The sequence below is a fragment of the Amblyomma americanum genome, chromosome 3 (assembly GCF_052857255.1).
Source record: "Amblyomma americanum isolate KBUSLIRL-KWMA chromosome 3, ASM5285725v1, whole genome shotgun sequence".
NCBI lineage: Eukaryota > Metazoa > Arthropoda > Arachnida > Ixodida > Ixodidae > Amblyomma > Amblyomma americanum.
In genome coordinates this window covers 4,563,315-4,576,918 of record NC_135499.1, presented here as the reverse complement: position 1 = coordinate 4,576,918, position 13,604 = coordinate 4,563,315, and the positions used below count along the sequence as shown (strand labels likewise).

Below are 13,604 nucleotides of genomic sequence, written 5' to 3'. Positions count from 1 at the left end.
TGAGGCGGGGAAATTTTTGAAAGTGTCAGCGATAAAAACGCACATTACTGTATATAAGAGTGAATTCTTTCACAACAAAACTGTTGTAAGTTCAGCGCCCGTCCTTGACGTCTCGTCTTTGTCCACGTCTTTCTGCGCTGCTTTTCTGAAAAATAAGTGCCAACACGCCCAACTCGCCTCATTAGCATACAAAACATCAGTGAACACTACAATAATTAAAGCGAAACCGAACCAAAAAAAAATCTAATCCGTAGTCAACAGGTCACTAGATGTCAATCCAGCTTGCTGTCTTCCCAGCATGCTTCGGGCGTCCATGGTGGATGGAGCATGATGAAGTGGGATGCCGCGCACTGAGAACTGTATGAGTGAACTGTATGAGTGTAGAGTACGGCGTGCGATGAAGTACGTTCTTTATGTTGTCGCGGCGGCGGCCGCGCTGAGTTTCGCCTGGGCTGACGACGTGATGGGGTGCGGCGGCTTTATCCGAGCCGGGGTGCCCATCAACTACTCGCGGGTCGAGGTTAAGCTGTGAGTAGGACCGGCTCCGCAGGCTGGGAAGCAGAGCCGGTGTTCTGCTTTCGTCTTTCCGTTGGGCTCGTTCCTCCAAGGGAGGAAAGTTAAGCGCGTTCATAGTTGATATAGGCTCGCCTGGTGGGTCCGATACAGATTTTAAAGACGTGAGTAGTTAAACACGATCCACGGAAATGTTCATGCAGGTCAAAGTCGAGTTTAGAGCGCTCTAGACAGGTATCTGGATAACTGTGTACTGTGCTGTTGCCTCTAGCCTGTCAGAAAGTCTTGCTTGTCTCTATCGTGTCACGTAAACTGATTTCTAACAGCAAATGCCACTCTAACATAGTGCAAGAGAAATTCATTGTTTTCCGTTGGGCGGTGGGACAAATCTCTTCGAAACCATATAAATGCAAAACTGTGATCCCGCCACGCCTTGCAAGTTGACCGCCATTAAGAGTTGTAATCTGGGTGGCCCACTATTTTCCTGGACTCATACACCACCCTGAGGAATGTACTGGATGGATGGATGGATGGATGGATACGGCTGAACCCTTTACATCGGGCGGTGGTTCAAGCCACCTAGCCATGTCTTGTGAAATTTTACTCCTGTCTTGCTTTTAGCCACCAATTAGATAACCTTCGCTTGGTTACTTCTAACCTCTTAAAATCCACTTTCCCTTCACTATCCCTAAACCCCAATGCCTTGGGTAAGTCAGCCCCGCTGCCTTCCACTGTAGGGTGAAGCCCTTTACAGAAAAGTATCAAGTGTTCAGCCGTTTCCTCCTCCTCCCCGCACGCAATGCACAAAGTGTCTACCTCCTGGTACCTGACTCTATACGTCTTAGTCCGCAAAACTCCAGTCCTGGCCTCAAACAACAAAGAACTTCCCCTACAATTATCATAGATATTTTCTTTGACAATTTCCTGTTTAAAGGTCCGGTATGTTTCCAGTGCCGATTTCGTCAGCATCCCTGTTTTCCACAAAGCTCTCTGTTCCTTTAACCTTTTTCTTAACCGATAATTGCTGATTTGCCCCCTTACTGCTGTCCAGATATTTGCTTGTCAATTTTCTAGTTCGCTTTCTCCATTTCGTGTCAACATTCTTTATATACAGGTATCTGAAAACTTTCCTAGCCCACCGCTTTTCCTCCATCTTTCTCAATCGTTCCTCAAATGCTATCTTACTGCTAGCCTCTCTGCTCTCGAAAGACGCCCATCTCATATCACCCTGTACCCCCTGATTTGGTGTCTTGCCATGTGCTCCCAAAGCTAACCTCCCTACTCCCCGTTGCCTAATTTCCAGCCTTGCTTGAACATCTGGCCTCATACACAGGACCGCATTACCGAAGGTCAGGCTAGGGACCATCACCCCTTTCCAGATCCCTCTTACCACCTCATACCTATTGTAATTCCACAGTGCCCTATTTTTCATGACAGCTGCATTCCTACTAGCTTTATTCATTACATATTTTTCATGCTCTGTCAGATACTCAACACTGTTATTTATCCACACCCCAAGATACTTGTACTCATTCACTACATTTAGCACGAACTCCTGTATTCTATGCTCGCCGCCCTCTTCATTAAATATCATGACTGCAGATTTTTCCTTACTATACTTGAAGCCTAATCTATCTCCCTCTGTACTGCATATGTCTAACAACTTCTGCAGGTCTTCCTTATTGTCAGCCATTATCACTATATTGTCCGCGTATATTAGTCCCGGTAATGTCTGTTTAATCAATTCCCCTTGCTTGAAAAAAGATAGGTTGAAGTCTAGTCCGCTCCCCTCTAGCTTGGTCTCCAACCCTTGCAGGTACAACATGAACAACAAAGGGGACAGAGGACATCCTTGTCTAAGCCCCCGCTGTATCTCTACAGGCCCTGATACATTTTTTTCCCATTTTATGAGCACTCTGTTACCTCTATATATATGTTTTAAAAGATTAATTACTCCATTTTCCACATCCAATGTGCCCAGTATGTCCCACAAATGCTCCTGAGTAACGTTGTCATAGGCTCCCCTAATATCCAGAAATGCTAGCCATAAGGGCCTATGTTCCTTTTCCGCAATTTCTATACACTGTGTCAATGAAAATAGATTGTCCTCCAACCTCCTTTGTTTCCGGAACCCATTCTGTAGTTCCCCTAACACCCCCTCGTTCTCCACCCAAGCCTGCAGTCTGTCCTTTATAATCTGCATCACCACCCTGTAAACCACAGATGTCATTGTTATGGGGCGATAGTTACTTACGTCTGCTTTGTCTCCCTTTCCCTTATATATCATGTTCATTCTACTTAATCGCCATTCATCGGGGACTTTCCGATCCACTATCATTTTGTTCACTACCTGTATGAATGTTTGCTTGGATTTTGGTCCTAGCTTCTTTGTCAACACAATCGGGATACCATCTGGTCCTGTTGATGTGCCACTAGGAACCTTCTTCTCTGCCCTTTCCCCACTTTCCTTGCTCAAGTGAAGCTATTGCTGTAACCGGTCGCCTAGTCATCTAAAGCGCTTCAGCTGTGAGGTCCAGAGCAAAGAAAGGTGAGTCTTAGCTCAGCTGCTCGGAGTGCAATTGCCAAGGCGTCTTTTATGTCTATGCAGCTTCACTACAGCACAAATATTGTCTATCCAACTTTGTTGGTTTCTCTCCTGCGAATGTGTCGTGTCCCGCCCATTGTGGTACATGGCTTCGTTTTTGTGCATGAGTCGTGCACAATTTTCTATAGCTGTCCCAATAATCACTGCTATAACTGGCATATACGATGAATGTGCCATTGGGGTCTTGGAAAAAAATAGCACAAAAAGAAGACCGATGATGTCTCTTCGTTCTGCGTCAGTCTGTTTTTCCAAGGTGCTAGATCAACTAGCTCAAATGAAAGTATTACTGCCGGTGGGGTGTCTATGACTGCACTTGTCAAGCATATTTTTTTCTCTCTGGCTGTTCCATTTACTTGTTTGAAGTCCTCAGCTACATTCACCTGTGTGTGCAGGCTGACCCGCCAGGGCAGCCACAAGTACCAGACAGAAGGGGCACCCAACAATGGCTACTACCTGATCCCGCTCTACGACCGTGGGGACTACACCCTGCACGTGGAGCCACCTGCTGGCTGGGTGTTTGAGCCGACTGCGGTGGACCTACACGTCGACGGCGTCACCGACCCCTGCAGCACCGCACAGGACATTGACTTTACCTTCCAAGGGTTTTCCATCCTGGGGAAGGTGAGGCCTCTCTCATGTGCTTTCCTCTCAACAATTGGAGGCCCCACTGCCTTTTGCCACGAATTTTTTCCTCGCATTGAGAAACCTTTTGTCTTGGATAGGTGCTCAGTGATTTATTGGGTACTGTCGTGGCCCATGTTCTTAGACGGGATTGGATCAGGAACAACGCCGCCGGAGAGTGCTGGAGAAGACTGTGTGGGTTGATTTCACGTATATGCAGTAGTCTAGCTCTGCATGTGAGAGCACATGAGGAGAAGCAAGCACTGAGTAGTACGCTACTGGCACACACGCAGTCCGGCGGCTTATTCACTCAGAGATCTCCAGATCTCTGGCCGGGGAATCTCACAATTGATCAGTGTTCAAACAAACGGTCATTCAAGTTGTCTTGGGGACAATAGGCTGTACCGGGGCCTGCTTGCAGCATTTCCAATCTCAGTGTTGTTTCAGTTGCAGGTTCCCAGATTTTCTGTAGGGATGGAAATGCAGCACCATGTATAGTAGTCCCTGCTTGAATCGGTCATTGACCAGGGTTAATTAGAAGTGCGTGTTTAGAAAGGCCACCAACTTCGAACCCCGGTGCTTCACGGAGATTGAAGGGGGTTTGCCACCATCGTTAGTCACTCCAGGGAAGAGGGAAGGTTGGTTTCCAGATAGGCCACCGTGCTCGGGGAAAATTGACACGTTCCTTTTGCCAGCACTGTTCCACATGAGGCTTCTTCCCCTAGCGATGCAGTTAGTCCCGAGTGGTCACGCAACGCAGCGTCAGCCTTGCTAAAGCGGCTGGTTGGCAAACCCTTTCTCCCGTACACTAAAAGAGGATACTTCTGCCTCCCACTGATTTACAGTTCGGCATTAACCCCACTCCTTTCGAACTGCATCATTGCCAAGTGCGAGATCTCCTCCAGCGCTGCGGGGCTACCTTTTCAACTTCATCACATGTTGGCAGAACACGCTTAGCCAAGCACCGCATTATTATGGATGACACTGTGCCCCGTCTTCGCCAGTACCCTTATCGTGTGTCTCCCACCCAACGCGCTGCTAGCAACTGCCGAGTGAAGGAGATGCTTTGCGGTGACATTATTCAGCCCTCCTGTAGTCCGTGGGCGGCACCTGTAGTTTTCGTAAAGAAAAAAAGATGGCACAGTGAGGTTTTGTGTGGATCATTGCTGCCTCAGCAAGCCTCAGCAAAATTACTAAAAAAAACGTTTCCCCCGCTCCCCCCTTCCCCCTCCCCATGGATCAACGATACTATGGATTACCTCGGCTCCACCAAATTCTTGTCAGTTAAGACTAAAAAACTGCAAGAGACGGAGGACAGAGGGAGAAGACAACACAGGGTGGTTCTCCCTCTGTCCTGCGTCTGTTGCGCTTTTTTAGCCTTAATGTCGCACCAACTGGCCTACAACTTTACCCTGTTATTCTTGTCAATGGACCTGAAATCCGGATATTGGCAAATCGAGGTCGACATTAAGGACCGAGAAAAAATGGCGTTTATTACTTTGGATGGGCTCTACAAGTTTAAGCCAATGCCCTTCGGTCTGTGCCCCGCGCCGGCAACCTTTCTGCACCTTGCTGAAGAGGCCTGTCAGCTGGCCAGAGTGCGGATTCAGAATCAACAGCGCCAGGATGCTCTGCGCTATAACCTCTGACGTCGTGATGCTCCCCACACTACTGGAGACCATGTGTGGGTCTGGTTTCCTATTTGCCGATGAGGGCTCAGCGAAAATCTTTTCTGCTGATATTTTGGACCATACCGAGTGATAAGGAGGACCTCAACTACGAGGTCATCCCTGGTGGCTTTCAAAAGTCCCGACGATCCGGGCTCCCGGTGGTCCACATGGTCCTCCTCAAACCTTATTACAACTGGTAGAGTTTGGCCTTTCTTTTTTGTGTACGTCTCTGTGACCTTTTGTTTTCAAGCGCCTTCTGTAAGCATCGGGACGATGCTTATTTTTGACGTGGCCATGAAACGGCGCATTCTTCGTCTTTGCGCTTTTCTCGAGTGCGCGTCTCCTCGAGGCAAGGAAGCTGAAGTAAACGGTTGAGCAGCTGTCGTTTTAGCCGTTTTCCTCTCTAAGCTCAGTGGTCCTGTGTCCTTTCTGGTCTTCTGGTCTGTCCTGGTTCTATGACAATATCATGATATTCTCTTGGTTTACAAGGTGCCAACTACCAGGAGTGTTCAACAATGTAACTTTATTTGGACTGGTGGAATATAGGAATCTCAACGAACAAAGTACTTGATTTAAAAATTTTTTTGGCTGCAAGTATGACTTATGTCGAGGTTCGATTGTATTACTACAACCCAACTGATTTAATTCATGCACGACATACGAGTATGTGAGTCATGGCATCCGGACAAACAGGTTGCTTACATTCTTGTTGACTTATCTAACACAAATGCACCTTGACTTGAATGTCTACTCGATGCTGCCCTCGAGACCCATTTTTCATTTCAGAAACCAACCTCCACTCAAATCACTCCTCGAGTGGAAGTAGTTGAGGATTTCCTCTACAGCCGACGCTAGCTCAAGGGCTCCTTGACCATCAGTTTGCTTGTAAACATGGCATACGCATCATTGTTTGCTCGTTGTGTAAACTTCGTTCTACCCGTTAATAAAGCTTTCCACAAACTTTTATGCAATGTCTATGCAGGGAGCCATGTTCCTTAACATTAGCTGAGTGGTGGCTTCTTCCGTTCAGCCCAGATTTTTTGGCAAGTTATCGTTTTGCAAAGACAACCCCTCCTGAGGTGTGTGCCTGACACTGACACCAAGCATGGACCATCAGCATGACTATGTCCACTGCAGGGCAAAGGCCTCTCCCATGTCTCTCCAATTAACCCTGTCCTTTGCCAGATGCAGCCGCCATATCCCCGCAAACTTCTTAATCTCATCCGCCCACCTAACTTTCTGCCGCCCCCTGCTACGCTTGCCTTCTCTTGGAATCCGCTTCATCACCCTTAACGAGCGTGAATAGTCTTGGTCAGTTGCACTTGCTGCCTTCAGTGCTGTGGCTATTCCTCGCACCATGCTTGCTTGTTTTCGCCTGGTCACCCTGTTGTTACCCCCGTTCACCTTTCTGCTGGTTCATCTCTAGTTAAGTTTCTTTTTCATGAGCTAAGCACGTGCCTTTTTTCTTCGCCATCTTTTCATCAGCGGGTTGATTCTGTTTTTCTTGATTGCAGGTTGTGGTATGTATACATATCTGTATTTCTGAAATAAACGCCAGTTGCTAGTCAGCACCTGTGTTGTGTTCTCGCTCCGTCCTGTGTTAGCGCTGTTCCTAACATGATCGTAAACCAACAAGCCCAACTCTTCACTCTTCTACATCTCAGGGTATACTGTCGTGATAGAAAGAAATGTGAACAGCACGGCGCTTACGCTCTCCGTTGTTGCAATTTACTTCCATCACGCTTATACTTGGCTCGCAACACAAATGCTCTAGAGACATCCATAATACAATAATGTACCACTCTAGCATCTTTTTGTTACCACCCAGGTACAAGCGCATTAAAGAAAAATTCCAACTGCGCAGCGCGTTGCCGCCGCGCTGTTTGCTTTTCTTTCTATTGCACCTGTACATTTTCCTAATCATGTGAAGCTCATCAGCGTTCAGCACGAGGGAAAAAGCACGCGACTGCGCAAAGACATTTGTAGGCAGGCCAACTTGTGCAAACCACGTGCAGAATTGGCCTTTTTCAAGAGGAAGCACGCTACTCATGCCGCTACTCAATGGGAGGGTTGACCGGCCTGCCTGGCCAATTGTGAGGAGTCGGGAAAAGGTGCTTTTCACTGGCGCCTGCAGCGCCCCCCTGCGAAGCTGCGGTTCCCCATAGTATAGTGCACTAGATTAGTTAAGAGTAGTAGGTCTAGGGAAGGCTGCGCGCTGAAGCCGTTTGCGTCGATGCCGATAGATGGTGCTGCCGCTCCCTTCACCTGGCATGCCCGCGCGTGCTGGCAGCAGCGCAGTGAGTAGTTTACTTGCCCAGCTGGTTATTCGTATTCTCTGAGGTATGATCTTATCTTATATAGCTGTGGATGAAAGTCAAACAGATACAATTTATTCTTTTTTATAAAGACATAAGATCTCGAATGATGTGGTAAGCGTGCGAGCAAGTTTGCTAGTTTTCTGTAGATGACGTGGGCACGGAAGACGAGAGCATATAGAGAGCCTCAATACGTTGGAAACGAAACGCAAATTTTATTGACAGTGACGGAGACATGTTTACGTGTTAGCGCGTATGCAGGTAGATTTTGGTGAAGCTAATCACTACGTACTCTACAACGCTCACGATCGCAAGCCATGCAGTCTCCCATGTTGCGCTAATCTTGCACTATTCCGCCTTTTGAGGATCAAATAGTGCATACATGTGAGCGCACAGAAGACCAGAATTAAGCTGATCGGTTCCCTGTGAGTAGTACAGCCAACAGTATTTGAATGATTATATTTTTTTTTTACGAGGGATCGAGACGTTTGACCCAAATGCCAACTGTGATGTGTGCTATATGCAGCATTTGGCGGCTGTCATTCTTCTAGCTTTATGTTATTTTTCATTGTGGTAAATTTTTTGTGATATTTGCGATAGGCCAGGATAATTGCAACGCCGTACGTGGAAGCTGGTCAACGCTCAAATGGAAGTAGGAAATGGCGCTAAGCGCTTTGCGAATTTGTCATAAGCGCCGCATCATAACTGAGTACAAGAAACTCGGGTATGGTTAGAAATGCGTGCACCAGTAGTACATTCAATTCAATTCAATGTTTATTTTTCCAGAAAGTGCCTGGAGAGTCTCTTTGGCTAAAAGCTGCTCATGCAGCTTGACTAAGGCCAAGAAGACTGTTACATAGCAGTATCAGTAAAAAAACATTATAATTAAAACAGACATTTACCTCTAATTTGCAACAGTAATTACAAGTTTTGTACAAAATTCGGAGCACTGAAATTATACCAGGTAAATAACACAAGTCAGACATCAAACAAAGTACACAAAAAACACATTTGAAGAAACGTGGCAAAAAAAAACATTGTACAATTGATTTGCATGAAAAAAAAAGTACAAGAACAGAACAAAAAAAACAACAAAAAAACATAAGGTGTAACAAAACACAGTATACCAAAACAAAGTATTACCAGGGGAGAGCAATTACAAAAAAACAAGACCTCAAACCTCTTCTGTTCAAACCTAAAGTGTGAGTATTTTTGTTTAGTATAAGTGGGAGGTTATGTGATAACGCTTGATACTTATAAAAAGTTCGGAACCGTGGGATTTCCCACAAATCTTTATTTCTTGTGGGTACGTTAGCGTCGCGGCGCTGCAGTGATGCTAATGACATTAGTTGGTTTATTGTAGTAAGGGAGGAAAAGTAAAATGTTTTCAATAGTCGGAATTCATAAATATCCTCAATACGAAGTATTTCAAATGACCTGAAGGCACTTGTTGTAGTGGCCATTGGTTCCATATTGGCAATATGGCGAATTATTCGCTTTTGTATTAGTAGAAGCCTGTTTAAATTTCTTTTAGTTGTTGTGCCCCATACTAAAGTACAATAATTTAGATGAGAGTTAAATAATGCTTGATATATCTGAAGTTTCGCTTTGAAAGGAAGTATACTGCGGCAGTGTGCTAGAGCTCCTGTAACTGAAGACAGTTTTTTCCATAGATAATTGATATGAGTATCCCAGCTTAAGCTAGAAGTGAAGTATACTCCAAGAATCTTGTGGTGGTCAACAACTTCTATTTCTAGAGTTTCGAACATAATTGTAAGGTTCGTTTTAACTTCTTTATTCCTGGCGCGAAAAATCATTGCTTTTGTTTTGACAGCATTTATCTTGAGTAGGTTTGCTTTGGACCAAACAGACAGTTTTTCAAGCACTTCGTTACATTTCAGTATTAAATTATCTATGTTTGTTCCAGAAATAAGTAGAGTGCTGTCGTCTGCATAGATGATAAAATCTGTTGAATGATCTATGTCTACAATGTCATTTATAATGGCGTTGAACAATAGCGGACCAAGAACGCTGCCTTGCGGGACTCCATATCTAATAGGTAGAATCACTGAATTATGGTTGTTTAAGTGCACAAACTGAGCTCTGTTTTCAAGGTATTTTTTGAGTAAATCTATGCACTTTCCGCGGATTCCATAAGATTGCAGTTTACTGATTAAAATTTGGTGGTTCAGGCAGTCAAATGCTTTGCTAAGATCTACAAAAACTGCAAGTGTGAACATATTGTTTTCTATGTTTTGCAAAATACTTTCTTTTGCAAATAGAGCCATTTCCGTCGACCTGTCTTTCCTAAAGCCGTATTGGGCGTCACTCAGAACGTTATGTCTATTAAAGAACCCAGTTATTCTAACAGAGATTATTTTTTCCAGCGCTTTCGAGAAGACTGGAAGAATAGATATAGGTCGATAATTTGTTGGCAAGTTGCGATCTCCTCCTTTAAAGACAACTGACGTTCTAGCTATCTTCATTGCATCTGGAAATTTTCCGGATTCTATTACTAAGTTAAATATATGTACAAGTACAGGCGTTATTATGCTCAAGACGTATTTAACGGGTCTTATCTGAATATTATCGGTGTCTAACGCCTTGCTGTTTGGTAAAGCCATAACTATACTGTGGATTTCAGACCCATCGGTTGGCTGTAAGAATATGCTGTCAATGATGGTGTCTCGGTGATTTCTGTTTTCGGTGAGGTCGATTTCCGTTTGAATTGGGTCAGCGACATTAATGAAAAAATGATTTAAGTAGTCAGCGCCTTCCTTGCCGCCAAGTTCACGGCCATTTATAAATTAAAGTATCTGGCGGGGAATTTTTGCTTCCACGGCCTAGAACACTATTCATTATTTTCCAGGCAGCGTTGGTGCGCTGTTCAGCGATATTAGCAAAGATTTGTTCATAATATGAAAACTTCGCGTGCCGCAGCTCCGCATTCAGCTTATTCCGAAGGGTTTTAAAGTCTTTCAAAGTTGTATCCAATCGTGTACGTAAAAAGGATTGCTAAAGGCGGTTTTTGCTTTTTATCTTTTTTAGATGCTCTTTTGTCACCCAGGGCTTCCTCGCTCTTTTAGTGCGTTTAAGAGCTTTTAATGGGAAATATTTTTCATAGACAAGCATGAAAAGCTTGATAAATTCATTGTAAGCTTCATCCGCATTACCTTTTGTTTTTACTATTGACCAATCTTGGCATAATATTTCTTGTTTGAACAGCTCTAAACTGTTTTTAGTGATGCAGTGAGTAGTGAAACATTTCTTTCGCCTTTCTTTTGGTATTGAATTTACGTAGTGCGCAAGGAAAACCGGGCAATGGTCACTGATGTCGGATGAAATTGTGCCTGCACTGTTTATGGTAGTACCAATGTTTGTTATTAAAAGATCAAGTACTGAACATGTGGAACATGTAATGCGTGTTGGTGTTTCAATTAAATTTGCGAAACCAGACGAAAGCAGTAGCATATTAAATTCACGTGCAGGATGGCTATCTTCTAAGACATTGATGTTGAAATCACCCCCACCAACCAATATCAGGTTATTTTTTGAGACGAAGTTTAAAAAAGATTCATATAAATCTAGAAAGCGCATAATGTTACCGTTTGGTGGGCGGTATACAACAGAAATTACTTGGCTTTTATTTTTAATTGTCAGCATTTCAAAATCATCAGTCACCATACTGAAATCTGTCAAAATTTCACATTTCTTTTGAGCCGAAACAAGTATCGCAACACCGCCACCTCGTCGGTTCAAGCGATTAAGAAAAAAGGTCTCGTACCCATCTGTTTTCAACACAGGGCAATTGTTTGAATACCAAGTCTCTGACATCATTATCACATTAAACTTAAAAGAAAATTGCTGCAAAAGAAGGATGATATCATCTTCTTTATGTTTAGCCGAACGTGCGTTAATATGCAAGACCGATTCACAAAAACGATGCTGAAGGTTGAGATTTGATGGTAAGATCAGTTCGCGATAATCCATTTTGGCTTTTTTTTTTCCCGTCTGTACAAGCAACTAAGCCTGCACACACTTTACTCATTATCATTGAATGAGGACGCTACGCTAGCCTGCGAGCATCTCCTAAATTATGCGCTGCTGCCACTGCAATCGAAATGGATAGTTATTCGTGCTTTTATTGTATCGAGTTTACTCAAATCTGGAGACCTAAAGCAAGCGATATCGGCAATAAAGGGTATTAATTTCTTGCAGTCTTAGAAGGAAGATGCTTCATTCAAGTACTAAATAATAAAGCAGAGCTGACTAATACTCCGTTACTCGATCGGTATATAGCGCACCACATATTGTGTAAAAGTTGCCACACTGAGGTATGAAAATTTTTAAATGATGCACGGTATATATCCTCGCGTGATGCCCAAATGGAAACTCCTTGAAAATTTAGCAAGGGAGTAATTTTCGCTCACGTTTTTCGTGTGTTAATTTTACGATCCTGACATATCGGTATTCTTTAAGCGTAAGCACGGAATTGACCGTGTTATACCAGCAGAAAATGCCAGCAAAATGCTCATCTTATACTTAGGAGAGCAGAAAGTTGGGTTACTTGGTTGACATGCATACTGAAGAAGTTGGCTCAGAAAAAACAAGGACAACACAAACACAACAAAGCCCTGCTCATTACCTGTGTACAAATTGCCGTTATCTTCACTATACATCGGGAAAACTGGACGATGTGTCAACGAAAGATAAGGAGAACACTGAAGATTACTCGGGGGAGATTTCGTTGATAATCTTCCTAAACATTGCGGCACGTGTAGCACAAACGACAAAAGAAAATCTAGTACAAACTGCTTTTTGACAAAATGCCCATCCTGTTCAGGCACAGGGATCAACTCGCACGTGAACTCATGGAAGCCTTCCATATGCGCATCAGTGGAGATAAGTGCATTAGTCAGACTTCCGTCCGCTTCTCTGATGGGGAGTATCTGTTCTTCACCAAAGCATTGGGATTCATGGGGTAACATGTGATGTTCATGACGTTGTTCTTTTGTTCTTGTTGGTTTTCCTATTTATTCGAGCTATGTCTGGAATGAACCTTCAGTTGTGAGTAGCGCTCGTCTTTGTCTACGCTTGTCCTCGTTTTTTCCGTGCCAACTTCTTCAGTGTGCTCATCTTGTAGTTTCAGTAAAGTTATGATATTTCTATAGGAATCAGCCGCATCTGTGATATGCATGCAGCTAGAGCAATGGCTCCTCCTTGTTTCATTGTGATTCTTTTGTCAAAGTGGGAATGAATAAGCCCCGAAATTCACTCGGTGGTCGCTCCTCTCGAATGTTTCCAAACGCGTTTTGATTACAGGAGGCTTGGGACCAATCCGCTGGCAGCAAACTTGTTCTCGCTTGTAAAGCGCACAAGATATAGCTGCTTCTGCATCTGATTGAAGGAAAAGGTGCCTGCTACGCTGTTTCTTGTCTACGGTAGAGTACAGGTTCCCTGATAACATTGTCACAGCTGTAGGCCTGGTGTGGGGTTGACGAGGAGGATGGCTCCTTGGCTGTCTCTTGCTGTATATATCTGTAATCCCTTTTTCTATCCGTTACATAGTATATACGCCTTTGATATGCAACTGGCACTAGCACAAACCGATCCGCAAAGTTTGTCTGAAGTCGCTGCGGTATTCGGTGTCTCTTTCCCTAGGAAGGATATATTTGAAGCATTTTCTCTTCTCTGCTGAGTCTTACATCAGCGGGTGGCACATTTCTTATTGCGGTGAAGTTAGCTTACTCGACACACTGAGAATGCACTTGAAAGTATAGCCAGGTACAGCGCGCTCTCCCCACATAAGCCGGCGACCATCGCGACGCTCTCGGGAGGTGGAGAGGGCCGCCAAGGATGGATGGATAGAAGGTAGGAGCG

General features: G+C 44.3%; 1 protein-coding gene across 1 annotated transcript in view; it reads left to right on the top strand.

The window, feature by feature from the left end:
- The first annotated feature begins 285 nt into the window (after positions 1–285).
- Positions 286–13,604, top strand: part of LOC144124422 (BOS complex subunit NOMO1) — a 103,925-nt gene continuing 90,606 nt past the window's right edge. Inside the window, exons 1-2 of the mRNA XM_077657056.1 lie at positions 286–528; positions 3,511–3,739. Of these exons, the coding sequence (XP_077513182.1) occupies positions 341–528; positions 3,511–3,739 (417 nt within the window). The 5' untranslated portion in view covers positions 286–340. The remainder of the gene's footprint in view (positions 529–3,510; positions 3,740–13,604) is intronic.